The sequence below is a fragment of the Tripterygium wilfordii genome, chromosome 4, assembly GCF_013401445.1.
Source record: "Tripterygium wilfordii isolate XIE 37 chromosome 4, ASM1340144v1, whole genome shotgun sequence".
NCBI lineage: Eukaryota > Viridiplantae > Streptophyta > Magnoliopsida > Celastrales > Celastraceae > Tripterygium > Tripterygium wilfordii.
In genome coordinates this window covers 6,393,371-6,412,734 of record NC_052235.1, presented here as the reverse complement: position 1 = coordinate 6,412,734, position 19,364 = coordinate 6,393,371, and the positions used below count along the sequence as shown (strand labels likewise).

The following is a 19,364-nucleotide window of genomic DNA, read 5'->3' as shown; positions in this document are numbered from 1 at the left end:
GTGTGGTTGTTGGCCTCTCTGAGTTTTATGGAAAAAAAATAGTTTTTTTTTATATTTACCATATATAATTTTAATACAATATATGTATTTTTTTTTATAGAAGATACAATCTATGTATTTGGAATAGCTTCTTTTAATAGGTAAACATGAAAAAAAAATATTAATCGACGTGGATGCAAAAATCTTACCGACCTACATATAAGTATCTGGGATCCAGATAGTGACGTTAAAATCCCCGAACCTGGACGAACAAATAAGCGTTTGAGGAAGGGCGGCTCAGTGGTATTCCGACGCTCAAGTCAGTAATTTTAACCATATATAATGATTCAAGAATATTTCCTTTTTATATTTGAGCGCCTACTTAGGGTGAGCCAAAGTGTTCTTTTATAGCACTTGACCTATGGTCATTGGGATTCCAGCGAATTCTCTGTCTTACTTGTGAGATAATGTGGACATTGGGATTCCATCGAATTTTCTTTCATACTTGTGAGATCTCTTTTGGATGTTGAGACTCATTGGAGTTGCAATACAATCCCCAAAATATACTTCATTGCTTGCTCACCCTTTTCCTAAACATTTGTTTTGTCTTATCGAATTTCCTTTATAATGGAAAATATTTTCTTGCAAGGTCTTTTCTCTCAGTGCCACGTGTCATGCTGACTAAATATAACATTTTCTCTTTAGCCACAATCGATATTTGACTTACATGGAAACCGCAACAATAATTTGAGTGTGAATTGAAAATAAGGGTATAAAAGACCGCAACAAACATATCATACTCGAAAATTATTTTTTTCCCTATCTATTAAAATTTGATACTATTGATACATTATATAATGTCCATATCAAACCAAACAAAAAAATCAAAATAGAGGCAAAGAATTGTAAGAGATTGCCTTTAGAATTACCACTAATTTAATTTATAATTGCCCAATTTTTGGCGTCGGGAAAAATAGGAATCAAGGTAGGTGTTTTTCTAGATTGTTTATCTTATGTGGTAGGCCAATAGTTGATGACTTTTTTTTTTTTTTGGTAAGTGCCAATAGTTGATGACCATAATTCCTAAGCCTTTTGTTTTATTATTCTTTGGTGGGCCAAATGATATTGACAACGATATCATTCATATATTTCTAAATTATAATATTTGAAACAATAATTGATATATTTTTTTTTCCATTTGAGATTACTTGTTTGCATAGTTGAAAGACTTCACATTAATCATCGACAAACCAGCTAATAAAATGAATAAAGATTGCAGTCTGTATCCAGCGATCAATTCATGAAGCTAACTAGGATAGTTTGGGATGTTTGATACAGGACAATCCACCATAATAAGGGAAAACGTCCAATAATTTTGTATATATATAATTTGTGATATTATTATTTTAGTTTTTATAAGTACTTTGGCAAACCCTATGTATAATAAAATATGATTCTCATTGGCGATGCAATTTTTACATCGAAAGTAAAATCAATGTAGAAAGAAATTATAAAATAATAACAAAGACGCAAGGATGTATACATGGTTTGACAACTTGCCTAGTCCACGGGATGTCGGATATTTTATTCATGAAGTGAGTCAGTATCTACCAAATGTCTGAATGATACATGTATTTATAATGCGTCGGAGGCTAGATGGGATTATGCAAGTTGGGTGCAGTGATTTGCATCTCTTGATAACCTCCAGGAATAACTGTTGTCCGAACTACTACATCTTTCGATATTAGAGCAGTTGGAACTGTCCAGGACATCGATTGGAACTGTCTTACCCTCATCATCTTATATGAAGGAATAACCTCCTCAACTCAACGTGTGCGTACCTTCAATATTTTCCTTCACACTCATAGATAAAAATAAAAATAAAAAAACATTCGGATTATTTTATAAAAAATTCGGATTTGATTGTAAATGAATTAAGCTCTAATATTTTGTGGGTAGATATTTAAATTGTCCAACAATGAGAAACAAAAATATGACCCCAACAACTTGTGTTAGTAATAAGTAAGTAACCAACCATATGTCATTTCTTAGGCACAAAGAAAGGAGAGTGATTGGAAAAAAAACAAGGAAAACCAATCATATAAGAGTGCTTGACATTGATTGTCTAATGCATCACCTTCAATAATTAAATCCAACTAAATTAATTTTCAACCAAAATAAAGTCAATAAGATAAAGATCATATCATGGGTTGTCATGCCTCACCACAAACAGAAAAGCCAATTGAAACGACATGCCATAATTATCCATAATACCTTCTCCCTTCACTAAGAAATCTAAGGTGATGTTTGGTTTGCAAAATCATTTTGTATTTTTTTTAAAAGATCATAGATATGATTGTATTAAATTATCGAATAAATAAGGTAATTGAGGCTCGTAGGCACTCGAACCACTATAAAGATGGAATACAATCAAGAGGATTAAAAAAAAAAGAAAAAATTAAAAAAAAAACACAAAAATGACCATCGTCGGACACTCCCTAACGACACCGCATTACACTGGACATCACCAAATGATGTCGTACTCCACCGGGTAACGAAGATTGAACATAAAAACCAACACATAGAATACAACTTAAATCTACCGTAAGAATCTCGCTTCCCCTTCAACAAAAGAGACCGATCTCCCTCAGATTTAAAAATCTCATCATTATAAAAATCAAATATATATCGCCGGAACACACTAGAAATGTCAATGATCGAAGATCCACAAGGGATGAAGGAGATCTGTAGCCAGAGAAGAGAAACCCTACAAATCCTTATTTAACACAAAATCATTAAAAAGTCAAACTGATATATATTGAGAAGGGACATTTCAAACCCATGGGAAGAGGAGGAAGAGGTGGGGAGGAGGAGGAGGAGAGTCAGATTTCTCCTCCTCCCCAATCGATTTTGAAGATGAGATGAGAGTTGAGAGGTTTTTTTTTTGCGTGTATTTTTTGTTTTATAGTTTCCCTATTTTGATTTTTGACAAACACTGGTTGATAGCCTAGTGATGAATCTCAATGAGGCCAAATCGAACGGATCAAGAATTTCTGAGTTCGATTTCCAATAAGAACAATATCTTAATGATCATACACTGAGTTTTGATTCAACTATACGCTTGAGCTTGAGTGCTTGACATGTCAAGTTTAAGTCCATATCGAATATTGAAAGGATAAACTTGTATGATAAGTAAAACAACTTTTTTCATGGTTTAAGAGTCTGATGACAATAAGCTTAAAACACTAAAGATGCATGTTGAAAAACAACGGAAACCAATCACAATAATTTTTCTTTGTGTTTTTAGACAAACTCAAAATATAAATTTCCCTCAAAACAAGCTTGTGGCGTACAAAACAAGTGGTAATGAATTCATGTGTCGGGGGTCTGTTATAATTTATTTTACAATAAATCCCACTTTAATAAATATGAACTATTTAAAAAATTTTATAAAATAAAATAAAATAAAATTATAAATGAGTTTTGATCGTGTTTATGAGTCTAACGGTATTTTTTTTGTTCCAAATAAAAATCAAATTCATCATAAAATAGACATTAGGATGTTTAATTTGATTTTTGTTTTGGACAAAAAACATATCGTTTACAACGAGACCTATTAAATTTAGAACAGGTCCCAGCCAGCCCATGAATTCGTGGCCAAGAAGGTATAAGACATTCACGTATGAAAATTGTCCTTCGAAAACGTGCATTTACATTTACTTCCTTAAACGTCACGATTTCTTGACACACGTGTGCTGTTCTCCAGTGACGCTGGGTGTATCAATAAACGGGTCTACTATTTTTTTCGTCAGGTTAGGTATTTCCGTTAAGAGATCTGCCGAACCGGTACAACAAAACCCGCGTTTGTTGTCTGCAGAGAATGTATACACAACTTGTAAGTGATAATCAACGGTCCGATTGAGTTTTGACGGCCATGATTCAAGATAGTTGTTTGCATTGTAATCACGATCACAACAAAGTAGGTGTCCTACCATAAAAGAAGACTCCACACCCAACACTTTTTTTTTCCTCTGAAATTGATAATCAAATTTATTTTTCATCATTCATTGTTTTCTTGAGAATTTGACTTCAATTGTGTGCAAATCTAGGTGGAGATATGGAGGTGAAAGACCACTAATTCAAACAAGATGTTGGGAGGACAAAAGGATCATATACATCTTTTTTTTATGACAAAACTACACCGAGGATAGACCAAAGCAATCATCCGGGATCACATCCACTATCCAATCAATAGAAAACCTCCAAAAATCAAATACAGAGAATGCTACCTGAAAATCTCGAGGCAGCGACTCATTTGGCAAGAACATATGTCCAAACATTCTAATGCTTGCTAATCTTTGAAAGAGACCAGTTCTTGAGCCAATTCGATTTGCTACGTGTCTCTTCAACTAGATTTTCAATAGCCCAATGAGAGACCAACGTAGTAGATGGATCATCATCTTTTAAACGCACACAACTACTACTAGTACAATACTATAGTAGATGAAACCATTCGAAACAATTTAAAAATGTCAACAAGCATTCCAATTAGTAGATGAACCATCATCTTTTAAACACACACAACTACTAATAGTACAATACTATAGTAGATGAAACAATTCAAAACAATTTAAAAATGTCAACACGCATTCCAATTATCAAAAACATTAGCCTTAGAGGCTTAGAGCGATCGATGGTGAAGTTTTACCATATTTAGGTACCTAGATTGAGAAATTCTAAGGGGCCGTATGGTTTTTCTTCTCTATTTTTATTCTCCAAATCTCAAATTTTGTCCAAGCCCGATTAAGAAGCCCATAGTGTTGTTTAAGCTGGCAAAATTTATTATTGGGCCCGGCAGCCCAAGAAATTTCCAAGCAGGCCTAGGCCTTCAAGTAACAAAGCTATTGCATAAGCCCATGTTTTAAGAATGCCTCAAAATTTTGCTTTGTAAAAAAAAATAAATTCAAATGCTTTCTAGAAATAGGTAATGGTCAAATATTTAGCTAAGCACGCGGATTATCCGATATACAAAATAAAATTCCGAATTAAACGGTTAAGACATAAAATCTATTATATCATTTGGAGAGCTAAAATGATATGATTTATAAGCATGAATCTATTTCCAATCCGTTGAAGACATTTTTCAAGTATGTAATCGCGTCAAACACCTCAAAGTGTATTGTATTGGGCTAAACCTCGATCTCATCTTCTGGGAAAAAAAAAGAGAATGTGAGCGTTGATGTGAACACGATCATAAAAGTAGATTCCTTGTTTGGGACCGAGAACATTTATTTTGACTTTGCTTCAATTTGGGAGCAAAATTTTTCTAAATTTGACCTCACCTAACTGAAACTAAGATTAAAATAAATTATTGGCTTTTCCAATTTCCAAACGTTAGCCAAATAAAGACTGGACAGGCTAGAGACAACAACCAATTTACGAATATAACCCCCGACTCCATTAACCATTGCGCGTGTGCTCCGTGCGTACCTTTTTAAAGCAGAGGCAACGAATAAAGAGTGATCCGATTTCAGTTCCAAATGGCAGATCGTCTGTCACTGACGCTTCTACAAGCTCAATCCCCTAACTCACCAACCATGGCTTCCTCGCTCAGTGGTGCCGCCGCTAATCGCATCCTTCCCGTCGCCTCCAGAGCACGCTTTTCTCTCTCCCTCTCCTCCGCTTCCCGCTCTTCACTCTCTCTTTCCTCACCGTCATGTCCTCTCTCCTCTGCCAAATGCTTCCGTTTCTCTCCTTTCATCTCCCATTTAAGTCTCAACAGTCAGGTGTCCTTTGGATTTCTTTCTCTGTTTCTGTTTGTGTGGACGTGCGTTTATGCTTTGTGTGGAATTATCTAAGTTTTGGTTTAATGTGTGGTTTTAGAGGAGATCGATGGTTAATGTTTCGAGTAGAGGTTTTGGCACTGTGGCAGCAGCCTTGGATCTTGAACAGTTGAAGAGTGCAAAGGACGATATCAAGGAGATTCTGAAGACTCAATTTTGCCATCCGATTCTGGTTTGTAATTTTGAATTCAATTGCAGGTTTTACAAAGTGCAACTAAGTACAACGCTGCTTAATGTTTTTCGATATTGATTTTCAAATTTGGAAAGGAAGAATGTAGTATGTATGTCCAATTTCGCCGCTTAATTGTGTAAGTTTGTTTATTGTAAAAGTAAAAAACTGAAGTGAAAGAGTTATTGATATGATTCTGTTCCTATTATTTTGTTTGTTCATAAGTTAATAGCTAAACTGACATCTAAATGTTCATGCCTCTTTCGCCCAACAAATGATGAAGATAGAAACACTGAAAAAAGAAAAAGAAACAAAAAGAGTTGCGTTAGATATGTCTTGTTTAATGCGAAGTTTTTCCATATAAGCATGTTTCAAACTAGTGTACTCTGTTTAAGCATTGACAATATTAGGGCCACTTGTATTGGAAGCTTATGCTAGAAGAGAGGATGAAAAAGGTTCACAAATTAGGTTCATTCGTCAGCTTGTTGAATTGGAATGTCTACATTTGTGCTTCTTTTGTCAAATACCTCCTGTGACATGATATGCAATTGAACATCTCTGTCTTCCATGACTATGTGGCTATACAGGATTGCCAGGTGCTCATTTTGAAGACTATATAATTTTGTTTTAACTATGTAACTATACCGTACATTATTCCCAATGACAATTACAATTAAGTGGAGTTGCATTCAAAAACAATGAAAATCAAATGGAATTATAAGATTTGAGACAATTGAGAGGGACCCTCCTCATGTACCTTATGTAATATGTCATAATAGGTTCGCTTAGGATGGCATGATGCTGGTACTTACAACAAGAACATTGAAGAGTGGCCACAGAGGGGTGGAGCTAATGGAAGTCTCAGATTTGAAGTTGAGCTTAAGCACGGAGCCAATGCTGGTAATGATTTGACATTGTTTGTGGTTTATCTGGGTTGATAGCACTGTTTCCTCATATATTGGCACTGCAGGTCTTGTCAATGCGTTGAAAGTTATCCAACCTATTAAAGACAAGTATTCTGATGTGACCTATGCTGACTTATTCCAATTGGCTAGTGCAACTGCTATCGAGGTCTTTGAACTCTTTACTCTGCAAGTATTATTAATTGTTGTGATTGATTATCAAATGTATTTACTGACATGTAATTTCAGGAAGCTGGAGGCCCCAAGATTCCAATGAAGTATGGAAGGGTGGACGTGACAGTACCTGAGCAGTGCCCTGAAGAGGGGAGGCTTCCTGGTAACTGCATTACATCTGGGTTGCATATATTCTTGGCTAAGTGTATCTTTTCTGAAAGCCTTATTTACATGAATTCAGTACCATGTTGCTGCATGATTACTATTAATAGAATCATTAATCTAAAATGTGATGCCAATGCCATGAATAGATACTGACCTTTAATATAGCATCAATTTGATATGAACTGTATACATCAGCATACCAAGTGTTTGGCTCTCCAATTGTGGGCTTCGGATTGATTAACTCGTCACATCTTTCTGGCTATGGGGATTACCTTGAGTACTTGGCCTCAAGCTTGGATAGCTTAAGAGTAGTCTAGGTGCTTTATACTGTATGACAATATGTCAAGAATTATGGTCAATAATGGCTAAGACCAAACAATAGAATTAGTAGAAGTGGGCTTCTAATATCTAGAGATTCAAGTTTTTGTTCACTCCAATGATTGATTAATCATTTGGGTAGTATTGTTTTCATATTAATTTATGTAAGTTGGTTTAGATTTTGCTGTGTTCTATTTTCCCCTTTGGTAACTCAACGCTGCTCGTAGTCCAGCTTTTGCTTCAAGTTTGGCGACTGATTTTGAAGTTTTCATGTCTTCTTCAGCTGCTGGGCCCCCTTCACCAGCCGATCACTTACGGGAGGTTTTCTATAGAATGGGACTGAATGACAAAGTAACCATGCCTTGTACTGAAAGCTTGTTATTTTACCTCAATTAAATATGTGTGTGATGTTCAGGGCATTGCTATTTGATCCGCAGGAGGTAGTTGCATTATCAGGTGCACATACGCTCGGAAGGTCTAGACCTGAACGGAGTGGCTGGGGAAAACCTGAGACAAAGTACACGGTATTGAACCAACAGCTTTAAACTGCATGCAGAAAAAGTATCTGTTAAGAGTTACATAATTCGGAATCTTTCCATAGCATTTTCTGCATCTGGAATTGAAGATTCTTCTGAAAAAATTAGTGACAAGGGATAAATCATCCATTTTGTTGAAGGAGATGCAAAGGATATTCCTACCCTTTTATTACAGATTTTGAAACTACAATGCCCCCAACCCAATAAATTCTTCTTTCCTTAACATGCCGTAGATTGATACTAGCTGAACCTTCCATATGATTTGCATCAGTATTCATCATTGCATTTGATGGGCTGCAACAGTAGATGCATCATCATCATCATAATTATTTGGGTAGTTAAACTTAATTAACATTTTGGACTGCCATAATTGAACTGATTCTGTTAATTTTACTGACAGACCTTTGTTTTTGCTCAACTGTTCTTTCTTGCTTGAGTGGTTATTTGGGATTATTGTTCATATACTATTATTCATGTTCATATCTTTTGGGCTGTCAGTGGTCTGGTTTGCATATCTCATATTTTCCGGCAGTCGATAAAATACCAGTCAACTCTTTACTTGAGCGTGAGATGGACCTTTTCCTGTGTTTATGTTACATTTGGTGACAATGAGAACTTTGGGTACTTAACATTAAAGTCTTTAGAGCTATTGCTTTCACTCCTCTGTGAAATGGGATGCTTGAGTGGGATGCCGGAAGTGGATTTGTGGCTGGTATGTGAACTGCTAAAAATCTGGATCACTTCTGTTCCAGGAATTCTTTTGTGAGGCGACTTCTTTGTAATCATAATTTAACATGCGTACAAAATCCTGATGATGGATATTTTAATGTTCTCAAAGATAATCTCTCGATGGTCCATGAAACCAGAGAGAAGGTTGAAAAATATTACTTGAATCATACTAATGGCACTGGCGAGATTTCTTAACTACCTATTAATTTTGTGCCTTGTAACTAACTGCTTTTGCCATTGTCCCTCTTTTTCCTTTTATGCTACCTTCTTAGCAATAGAAGTGGTTGCAGTAGTAAGATCATGAAAGCATATGTTTTTGTTGACACTGTCTATTGAGGCTATCCTTTGTTGCTTTAAAATTTTCAATAAGATAATTGGTGTTTTTTTTTTAAACTATTTGGCAAAAAACGCAGATCATGTCCCATTATACAGAGGACATGGAAACAAACTATTACATTCTTTTTCTTGTTTTTGTTACAAAATTTTTCTTCTTGTTCTTTTATTATGCTTTGCAGAAGTCTTTGTAGGCTCTAGCTTCTTAGACACCATGCAAATGATGATGAATAATTGTTCGATGATTGCCTTATTGACATAAATGTGACAGTTTGAGAATCAAATCATTATCATTTCTTTAATAACTTTGATCCGCTATAATTCTTTGATCTTGTTGTCCTTTTGTAGCTTATGATTTTTATTTTTTTTTTTGTGTCATCACTTTTCTGTAAACTAGGTTGCTTAGAGGTATCTGCCTTGTAACATAGTAGCTAATTACTTCTTTAAGAATCTGAATGGTATTTGTTGGATTGCAGAAAGACGGTCCTGGAGCACCAGGGGGACAGTCATGGACAGTGCAATGGCTGAAATTTGATAATTCCTACTTCAAGGTTCGAATGCATAGCTTTGGGTATCTGGATTCAGATTTCTTTGTTGCTTCCTCTTTCTGGTCAGGATGAGGATTTTGAGAGATTCCCCTTTAATGGTGAGATCTGTGCAGGATATCAAAGAAAGAAAGGATGAAAATCTACTTGTGCTGCCAACTGATGCTGTTCTCTTTGAAGATCCTTCTTTCAAGGTAAAAAGAGATGGCACTTATGGCCAAGAATTATGGGAAAATGCTTTTTGGCTGAACATCATAAATTTCAGGTATATGCTGAGAAATATGCTGAAGATCAGGAGGCCTTTTTCAAGGATTATGCTGAAGCCCATGCCAAGCTCAGTAACCTTGGGGCTAAATTTGATCCTCCAGAGGTACAAAAGCAATTGTGTTTTGAACTCTTTATTCACTGCGCTGTGGTTTAATCCAATTTAAACTTTCTAAATCTTGATTACTACTATCGCCAACTTAAGCTATTACAATTCAATTGACTTTACTCAATGGTAAGTATGTTAACAATTGTACTTTAAAATTTGAAAAACATAGTGGGTTATGACCTTTCATTAAGTTTGCATAACACCAAGTTTTGCCACACAAAATTTGAGGCCATATGTGGCAGATTCGAAACGTTTCCTAGATGTCAAAAGTCTCTTTTGATGACATAAAACATCATTGGGTATATTTTGCGGCCTAGAGACTCCCGATAACTTTTCAGTCTTTATTGCCATTGTCAGGACAATTACTTTGTACGATTTCTACTTGTCAATTTAGGCTTACAAATACCTATATGATTTGGCAATTAATGGACCAAAATGATTAACACTGGAAATGTAATATTCAACGTAGTCTTTCAATTTTCACTCAAATTCTTAAGGATTTTAATGATCCGTTTGAATTTTAAATAGTCATGAAAAAGAGTTGAAATTACCTGAAAATCTGTTTATTGTCTAGCAGGGTATTTTCCTAGATGGTCCAAAACAAGCTGTACCGGAGAAGTTTGTGGCTGCAAAGTACTCCTCTGGGAAGGTTGTAATCAAATAGAACTTTTCATTATCTTCTTTTACCCAATAATTGCTTGAAAGTACTTGCTTGCTTCTTTTTCTTTTTCTTTTTTTGCATGAAAGGCCCTTCTTGGGAAACCACGCCTGTCTACAAATTGCTCATCTTCTTTATTTTCATGATTTGCTGCAGGATTAAGAAACAAGTATCTTGTTTTCTTGTGCCGTATCTTTTATTAACACGAGTTCAAGCTATTTTCAAATCCTTGTATACACACATCTAAAACTTGGAAGTCTAATGAAGGAGAAAGCAATAAAATTCAAACAATGTTGCCTATTTGAATTGCAGAGAGAGCTGTCAGACACCATGAAGCAGAAAATACGGGCAGAATATGAAGCAGTTGGTGGAAGCCCGGATAAGCCTCTGCAGTCTAACTATTTCCTAAATATCATGATTTTGATTGCTGCATTGGCATTTTTGTCATCTCTTGTTATGAATTAGCCTGGATTTTTGTAGCGTGGTTATAAAGATAGCATCATTGTTTGCCATTTTGTTTAACGATATTTTGGCTTGAGAAATACTTTTACTCCTGCATATATATACACACACACACACACACACACATCTCTTTAAGCTTTATTTTTTTCCTGGGATTTTGAGTTGGGTGACAGAGTGAGGGTAAGGGTGTTAAGCAGTTAATTGCTGTTTAGTGACTTTGGGGTCAATGACATCAATTGAATATTCTGGTGGGTCAGTAGGGACCTTAAGTCATCAAGTACTAAGTTTACATTCAACTGGCAACCCGTATGCGGAGTTTGCCTTTCTCTTGAGCTAATTACAGCCCTTTGCAGATTGCAGTTTTTGATTTAGTTTTTTAGTTTTATACGATGTTTTGACACGGCATTTTCGCAGTTTTGATGACAATTGTGGCATTTAGAAGATGCGATGTTTTAATTAAGCGTGTGATGCCTTGTAATGTTCTTTTATAAAATACCTGACCGTTATGCTGGTGTTTATAGACGGAACATAGGTTTGTCAAGGATAATATTCACGCAGTTCAGGTTTAGAAAATCACATGCTGAAGGAGGACTTTCTGGTCTTCTGGTAACGAGAAAAGATACCAACAGAGGTGAATGTTCTATCTTTCGAAAAGGTAGGCTCAGCTTCCGACGAATCTCTTACATCTATTCTTGTGGTATGAAGCTTATTTTAGACCCCACGACAGGTGCAGAACCTCTGTAGTTTGTGTTTCTGCTAGGACTAAATTGCTGATTTCTCATATATTGGGAGTTGTCTTTTTTTAGTCTCTAATCTGTTATAGAGCGTATTTGTGTGCCTGCCTACATCCATTTCTGCTTGTTATTCAGTTTCGGTACCTTGCACTGCATACATATCTTGTTGGTGCATTACTGCTCTGTGGACTCTGAATGCTGGATTTACTTGGCATTTGAAATAGCTGCTATGTCGATGTTCTCTATATCAATTATCAGGTGTTACAAGCTTCCCATCTCTACTCTAAAAGCTGAAACATTTAGAGTAATTTTTTACTAAAAAGTAAAAAGAAAAAAAAAATCGGTGTATGGTAATTGTATTTGGATTTTTTTTTTGGTGACGAATCAACCCATGGGTTGGCTCACCTTGCATGGTAGAGTCCAAAGACCATCTTGATACATGTCCCAATTCATTTGTAAATATACTCTCAAGCACGAAATCAAACTTAGGTACGTGTGTCTAACACGCACATAACAAGATCCGTCCTGTCCTCGATATTCACACAAAATGATGACCATGTTTTAGCATGAGCAATCTTTTATCATACGTGCCGCGTTGTTTGTCTTAGGAGTTCGAGGAATCAACTCCAGATTAAGGTTGAGTGAGTCTTCTCAGAAAATCGTGAGTTTAATTCTTACTTGACCCATACATAAAATTAGTATGTGATTTTCTATGCATGATTTGCAAGCTATTGTGGGGATATGAAGGTAGTGATTATTACAATGTTTTTCTTGATCCTCAACATTGGACCCAAGAACAAACGGGCTAAAGTTAGGTACAAATCAAGGTTAATTAATACAAAAAGATTTATAGTATTTCTTCTACCACTTCGAGGAAATAAATTCTCACGTTTAATAGTATCATTATTTCTCATTCATTTTATGTTAGGGGCACTTAATAATCTATTGAAAATGTTGAAAGGAAAACTTAGCAGCAGTTCATTTTGCCTTAAATACTAGTTATATAACATTGAATGAATGCACATGATTTTGAAGGGAAAAAACCTTAAAAACCATAATATTTTGAAAATATTCTACTTTTCTATAAACCGAAATTCTAATATAAAAAATCGTTGACTTTGAAAGAGTTGACCAATGAGATTTTATTGAAACCTTTTACACCGTTAAATATGTAATTGGTGTTGGTGGGTGCAAATATTGGGGAAGCCGGGGTCCGCTGTAAAGTTTTTACAGCGGATCACGCTGTAAATGTATTTTCATCTTTTAATAATTTTTCATAAATTTTAAAAAAATCATAATTGTATTTTGATCGGGATTACAAGTTCAACAATATATTTTTTGTCTCAAACAAAAATCAAATTCATGTCAAAACAAATGTTGAATGTTTCATGTTTATGTTCAACGGTCCAAAATTTTCATTTCCTTTTGATGTTCAATTTGATTTTTGTTTGAACAAAAAATATATCATTAAACTCGTAATCCCGATCAAAATATAATCGTTATTTTTTTTGAAATTTATAAAAAATTGTATCAGTGTGTGATGCATTTATTATGGGGTCTGCTGTAAAAACTTTACATCAGACCCCAGCCACTCCAAATATTGTCGTTTGCCTGGAGAATAACCTGATTTTTTGTGTGAAACACTTGTTATATTCGCACAGGGTATAAGATTCGGGTTAGGCTCCCTCCAAACAATTTATAATATAATCTCATAATTTATTAAAAATAATTGTTTTCATAATAGAGAATTCTCGATCCACGAATAACTCATATATGATATTTCATGGAAATATTGAGTTCGACTCTTCACATCCTCTCCCTTACATTAAAGGAAAAAAAAAAGTTCTCGATCCAAACTTTGCCACTTTTTTCCATATTCATACTCCACCAAGTCACCAACCGTTTCTAATTTTCAATGCGTACTAGCAATCTTAGTCCACGGCCTTCAATATTTTTTTAATGGTACACAATATTAAAATTAATTTATTTCCATATATTTCTAGATTCATATTTCCTTGTGTGATTAAGACCTCCTATAACAGCATACTATGACGCTATATCTCCAATCAAATCTATCCACGTGGACATCAACCAGTCGTAGAGCGAGTACCAATGTATTACCTACCCTAGAGAGTGAAATGTGTGGCATATCTCAACGTGTCGTCACGTTCTAGAACCATATTTGTCTCGTTTTGTATCCGGTCACAGATCGATCTCCTTATAAACCCCAAACCCACCGTCATAGACTGACTGACACTATCACTCACATCTGCGATTATGGGGCCTAGGGTTTCGATTTGGTTCTCTGTCTTTGTTTTCGCTTTAATCGCTTCGTCGATCTATGCCGAAGAGGCTGAATCAGAGGCTGAATCGAAGGAGCATGTGGTGACGTTGGATCACTCCAACTTCGATGATGTTGTTGGCAAGCACGATTTTGTCGTCGTCGAATTCTACGCTCCATGGTATGATTGGTTGATTTTTTTTGTCTTGATTATGGTTTCTGTGACTTTTGTTTCATGTATCTATGTATATGAAAGTGTGTGTTTACTTTATGAATTGATGTGTTGAATTGGGATCTAGGATCTGGATTTAAGCTATCTTGTTTTTGTTGACTTCACCGTTGAATGTGTCCTTTAATTTTGTTTTCATAAATGGTTATGGTTTTTTTTCCCCAATTTTCCCCGCTGATTACGTTTTGTTCTCAAATTAAATAATTTTAATTATTTATTTTCACCTCGAAATATTCTGGATCTTTGAGCTTCAGAAGCCCTAAGCCCTTGCAGGGGCATATATTTTTTGTTCTTACTTGTGAGACTACATGTTTTGAAATTCGAGATATAAACCAAATATTTCCAGGAATATTCTATATAGTTCTTAGTCATAGCTGCTAGCAACACTATGATGCCTGCATGACTGCAGTTTCATCATGAGATCAATATTTGTAAAATAATGCTGAGTATTCATCTCTTTTTTGTTGTTTTTTTTATAGTACTGTAATGCCGACCTAAAAGTGTTGATCTTTCTCACATGGCTAATCTTGTTTCCAACCTTGTCCATTACAGGTGTGGCCACTGTAAGAAACTCGCTCCTGAGGTAATTCATTTGTTCCAGTGTTTATATGTGGAAAATTTTGAATGATTTGACAATTGTTCGTTAAGTTAAATTGTATATTTGGCTAATGACATACTACTATGTTTTTGTAGTATGAGAAAGCAGCATCAATATTAAGCAGTCATGATCCTCCTATTGTTCTGGCGAAAATTGATGCTAGTGATGAAGCTAACAGGCAGATTGGTACCCTGCATGAGATCCAGGGTTTCCCCACCCTTAAAATCTTTAGAAATGGTGGGAAGAGTGTTCAGGAATACAAGGGACCTCGTGAGGCAGATGGTATTGTTGACTATTTAAAGAAGCAAAGTGGTCCAGCTTCTGCTGAGATAAAATCTACTGAAGATGCGAATAATCTTATTACCGGCAAGAACATTGTTATTGTAAGATATCCACTGTTTTTCTTATAACAAGTTTCGTTTACCATATATTTCAATAACCTTCGCTGTTATGAACAATCTATATGTATTTTTGCAGGTTGGTGTGTTCCCAAAGTTTGCCGGGGAAGAGTTTGAGAACTACACAGCTCTGGCTGAGAAGCTGCGCTCTGACTATGAGTTTGGTCATACTTCAGATCTTAAGCTCCTCCCAAGTGGTGATTTTTCAGCGGCTGGGCCTTTGATTAGGCTGTTCAAGCCATTTGATGAACTCGTTGTTGATGTTAAGGTGCACACATTCTACTATATTTTATATTTTATTTTTTGGATTATTTTGTATTAAGAACTCCATTATACTGTGTAAAATGAGCTGTCTTAACAGTGTTATATGCCCCCAGGATTTTAATCTGGATACTTTGGAGAAATTTGTTGAAGAAACTACTGTGCCGACTGTCACTGTCTTTGATAAAGACCCAAACAATCATCCATTCGTTGTCAAATTCTTTAACAGCCCAAATGCGAAGGTATATGATCCAGCATGTCGTCTCCTCTTTTTTGTTTACTAAAAATTATTCATTCGGTCCTGTGAACAACACTAATTTATTGCTTTGCAGCAGTGATATATGTTGTTTTATGTGATTAAAATCAATGTTCGTGTAATATTACCCTTAATGGCTTTGTTTGTTGGGAATGAATAGGACTTGATGGCATGAACCATAAATTATTCATGTATATATTGTCTGTATGTCCAATTTGACTTCGAGATTTTCAATATCGTTGCATGCTAATCTAAGGGACACCCTTACAAAAGCTGTAAGGTTAAGAGCCCATTTATGTCTGTGCTATACAAAGCAATGCACGAGCATAGACAAATATTAGAATAAATGTACATGAGGATTGTATGTGAAAGGATTCCCCTTGTTTGATATCACTCTGCTAAATATGATTTTCTAATTGGCAGGCAATGTTATTCATGAACTTTACCAATGAAGCTGCTGATGCTTTGAATACAAAATATCGTGAAGTTGCTGAGCAAAACAAAGGGAAGGGCATAAGCTTTTTAGTTGGAGATCTTGAGGCCAGTCAAGGTGCCTTCCAGGTCAGTTTTTATTCAGTCCGCCAGTGTGCTTTAGGTCGCCTTTTGCAACATTTCCTTATTTAGTCTAATTGTTTGAATGAACAGTATTTCGGACTCAAAGAAGAGCAAGTGCCTCTCATCATCATTCAGACTAATGATGGTCAGAAGTATTTGAAGCCAAATGTTGAGCCGGACCATGTTGCTTCTTGGATAAAGGATTACAAGGTAAATACTTAACTGTTTTGCAATTGCAATGGGATTTTCCTTCTTTGTTTGATGGTTGAAGTTGCTTAGTTTTCAGAGTTACTTTACTTTACTTTCAGTAAATAGTTTGGTTTGAACAGAGATAAAATGTACCCTTAGATAACATAGGTCTTCTCTGCATCTATAAATGGTTGCCATTTCACTGGGGGTATGTGCATTTTTTTGGTAATACAAACCACACCTAACTCCAGATAAAGCATGAGGATTATGGTGAGTTGGCTGCCATTGTAGACTTTTAAAAAAGAAGGAAGATTTTATTCTAGTAAATATATGCAGGATGGGAATGTTTCACCATACAAGAAGTCAGAACCTATCCCAGAAACGAATGATGAGCCTGTGAAAGTCGTGGTTGCTGACACTCTTCAGGACATTGTCTTCAAATCCGGGAAAAATGGTGAGTGATTACTTCCTCCTTTTTACTTCTGTTCTCTGTCTGCATGTGTTGTTCCTTTGAAATGTGGGGTGTGATTTCTGCAGAGTTCTCATTAGCCATTAATGTTTTCTTAAATATTGTTCTTACGAGAGAACTATAATATTTTGAAGATAATAGCTAGGGACAGCGAGATAAATTACTTGTCTATCCTTCAATGTGATGCAACTTGACTAACGTTGGATGGGTAAGCAACTCAGCATCCTTGAAATATGGCCCATGTAGTTTTTAATTTCAAAAATGCCACAATCATTTCTTGATCTCTGATATCATGGTGTAACTTTGACCCTTTTAGATGTCTGAGTTATTGTATGGGTGTTCGCTCGGAGTTTCTATCAACTGTGTTGGTGTTGTGTCATTCAATGGGCATCAATATAAAGAACTGGAGAACTAATAATATTTCTGCATGCATATCCTTTGATTTTTCTTTCTATTTTCCTTGTGTAAGTTGAATAAATTTATTTCGCAAGAAAATATTGATACTTGTGAGTTACAACATTATCTATGGGAGTCCTAGATTTGTTTGCGAAAGCGCCTTGCATTTACAATTTTTTATTTTGCAGTTCTGCTGGAGTTCTATGCTCCGTGGTGTGGACATTGCAAACAGTTGGCTCCAATTTTGGATGAAGTAGCTGTCTCATATGAAAGCGATCCTGCTGTTGTTATTGCAAAGCTGGTACGTTTTATTCGTGTCTTGGTTTAAATGAATCTGTTAATCATAGAGCTCAAGTTGTGCTCTGGTATTGATGCATGAGGGATTCTTAAGTGCGGGATCCCACACTTTATTTAAAGTGCGGGATCCATCTAACACCATTCACGCGTGGGCCCCATCACGTGTGGGGACCACACTTACACATAATGAATGGTGTTAGATGGATCCCTTATTTTAAATAAAGCGAGGGATCCCTCACTTGAGAATTTTCATTGATGCATAATTCACTTATATTGAGATACTGGTGCATTTGGAAATAGTATAGATATATAATGTTGAAAGATTTAACTTGTAAAGAATTGATTTGATGGGGGTTTTCTTTTTACCTGGCTCTCAATTATTTTCCACTCTTAGTGATGAGGTATTCTTCTTCGTGCTAAGGTATTTGCTGCTCTTCTCAATTGCCAGTCCTTTATCCCCCTCCTCCATAACAACCCCCCTTTTTTCTACATCCCGCACAAAACTGCAATGCTGAAGATGCATTTTTCTTATCTTTATTCATGAAGAATTTGGTTTTAATGCACACTTCCATCTTTGGTGCTTTTCAGGATGCCACTGCAAATGATATCCCAAGTGATGCTGCTTTTGAAGTCCAAGGTTACCCAACTGTGTACTTCAGGTCAGCTAGCGGAAAGTTGACACAGTATGATGGCGACAGGACAAAAGAAGCTATCATTGAATTTATTGAGAAGAACCGGGATAAAACTGCTGCTGCCGAGGAACCGATCAAGGAAACTGCCTCTGAGGAACCTAGAAAGGACGAGCTGTAATATAGTTGCTATTTACGGTCTTAGATCAGTTTTGGCAAAAACGATGTTAAGAGTTGTTTAGCTTGGCCTAGTGGAATAATAATGTTACATTGTCACATTAAAATTAGTAATGAGCCAGTTTTTTTTTTTTTTTTTGTTAGTCGTTGCTTACGGAATCTACCATTTGCAGATTGATGAATGTGATTGTGGTGAGAAATGGTTCGGAATTTTATTTATACTTTTTCGCCCTCTGCTGCACGTGGATGAACATTGGAATTACTTTTTCAATTTCTTAGAACGTAGTGATTGTCGGTGACTACTATAGTTGCTGAATGGAAGAACCTTTCTCCTGCATTGCAAGGTTGCATCAGTTGTTTAGGCATTACACTATCACTATGGTTGCTGAATGAAGGAACCTTTTTTCTTGCATATTCATGGGAGTAGATGACTCTCTTCTTCGAAAAAGTGCCAAATGGTAGATGACTGAATGCCTGAACTGGTTTCAACAATAATTCCTCTGCTCCTTCCAATCACCTATCCAATCATCTTCCCAACTTGTTAGACTATGTAAAGGATTCTCTTTCTTTAAAATTGTTGAAGATATAAAAATCAGACAGCCAAAACTGGTTTTTTCCTTTCCAGTTGCGTAATGAATAATGGAAGTCTGGTTTTCATGAATGAACACTTCCTAGGAGTGTGATGGTAGTTTTTCTGCTCCGAATTCTC

The 19,364-nt window shown here is 35.8% G+C and overlaps 2 protein-coding genes across 3 annotated transcripts; both read left to right on the top strand.

The window, feature by feature from the left end:
* The first annotated feature begins 5,480 nt into the window (after window positions 1-5,480).
* Window positions 5,481-11,282, top strand: LOC119997328 (probable L-ascorbate peroxidase 6, chloroplastic/mitochondrial). Of its 2 annotated transcripts, none has more exons than XM_038844264.1 (12): window positions 5,481-5,765; window positions 5,863-5,994; window positions 6,771-6,891; window positions 6,962-7,062; window positions 7,143-7,230; window positions 7,834-7,901; window positions 7,988-8,074; window positions 9,625-9,699; window positions 9,810-9,887; window positions 9,959-10,063; window positions 10,644-10,715; window positions 11,037-11,282. In XM_038844264.1, exons 1-12 carry the CDS (start codon window positions 5,520-5,522, stop codon window positions 11,187-11,189), a joined length of 1,326 nt encoding a protein of 441 aa, XP_038700192.1. In that variant the 5' UTR covers window positions 5,481-5,519; the 3' UTR covers window positions 11,190-11,282. The 2 variants fall into 2 exon arrangements, with proteins under 2 accessions (XP_038700192.1, XP_038700193.1); XM_038844265.1 differs by having other exon boundaries at window positions 5,483-5,765; window positions 10,881-11,279.
* Window positions 11,283-14,129: 2,847 nt separating this feature from the next.
* Window positions 14,130-18,794, top strand: LOC119997725 (protein disulfide-isomerase-like). Its single transcript, XM_038844905.1, has 10 exons — window positions 14,130-14,382; window positions 14,983-15,013; window positions 15,124-15,411; window positions 15,506-15,694; window positions 15,804-15,929; window positions 16,367-16,504; window positions 16,589-16,708; window positions 17,024-17,141; window positions 17,741-17,853; window positions 18,438-18,794. The coding sequence occupies exons 1-10, from the start codon at window positions 14,198-14,200 to the stop codon at window positions 18,657-18,659; spliced, it is 1,530 nt and encodes a 509-aa protein (XP_038700833.1). The 5' UTR covers window positions 14,130-14,197; the 3' UTR covers window positions 18,660-18,794.
* The last annotated feature ends 570 nt before the right edge of the window (window positions 18,795-19,364 follow it).

Bases quoted from the DNA above. Each gene is read 5' to 3' on its own strand.
- LOC119997725 (XM_038844905.1), top strand. From the start codon at position 14,198: ATGGGGCCTAGGGTTTCGATTTGGTTCTCTGTCTTTGTTTTCGCTTTA. The intron at 15,412-15,505 runs GTAAGATATCCA...GTATTTTTGCAG, and splicing joins CCGGCAAGAACATTGTTATT to GTTGGTGTGTTCCCAAAGTT. The intron at 17,854-18,437 runs GTACGTTTTATT...GGTGCTTTTCAG, and splicing joins CTGTTGTTATTGCAAAGCTG to GATGCCACTGCAAATGATAT.
- LOC119997328 (XM_038844264.1), top strand. From the start codon at position 5,520: ATGGCAGATCGTCTGTCACTGACGCTTCTACAAGCTCAATCCCCTAAC. The intron at 8,075-9,624 runs GTATTGAACCAA...GTTGGATTGCAG, and splicing joins AACCTGAGACAAAGTACACG to AAAGACGGTCCTGGAGCACC. The intron at 10,716-11,036 runs GTTGTAATCAAA...TTTGAATTGCAG, and splicing joins CAAAGTACTCCTCTGGGAAG to AGAGAGCTGTCAGACACCAT.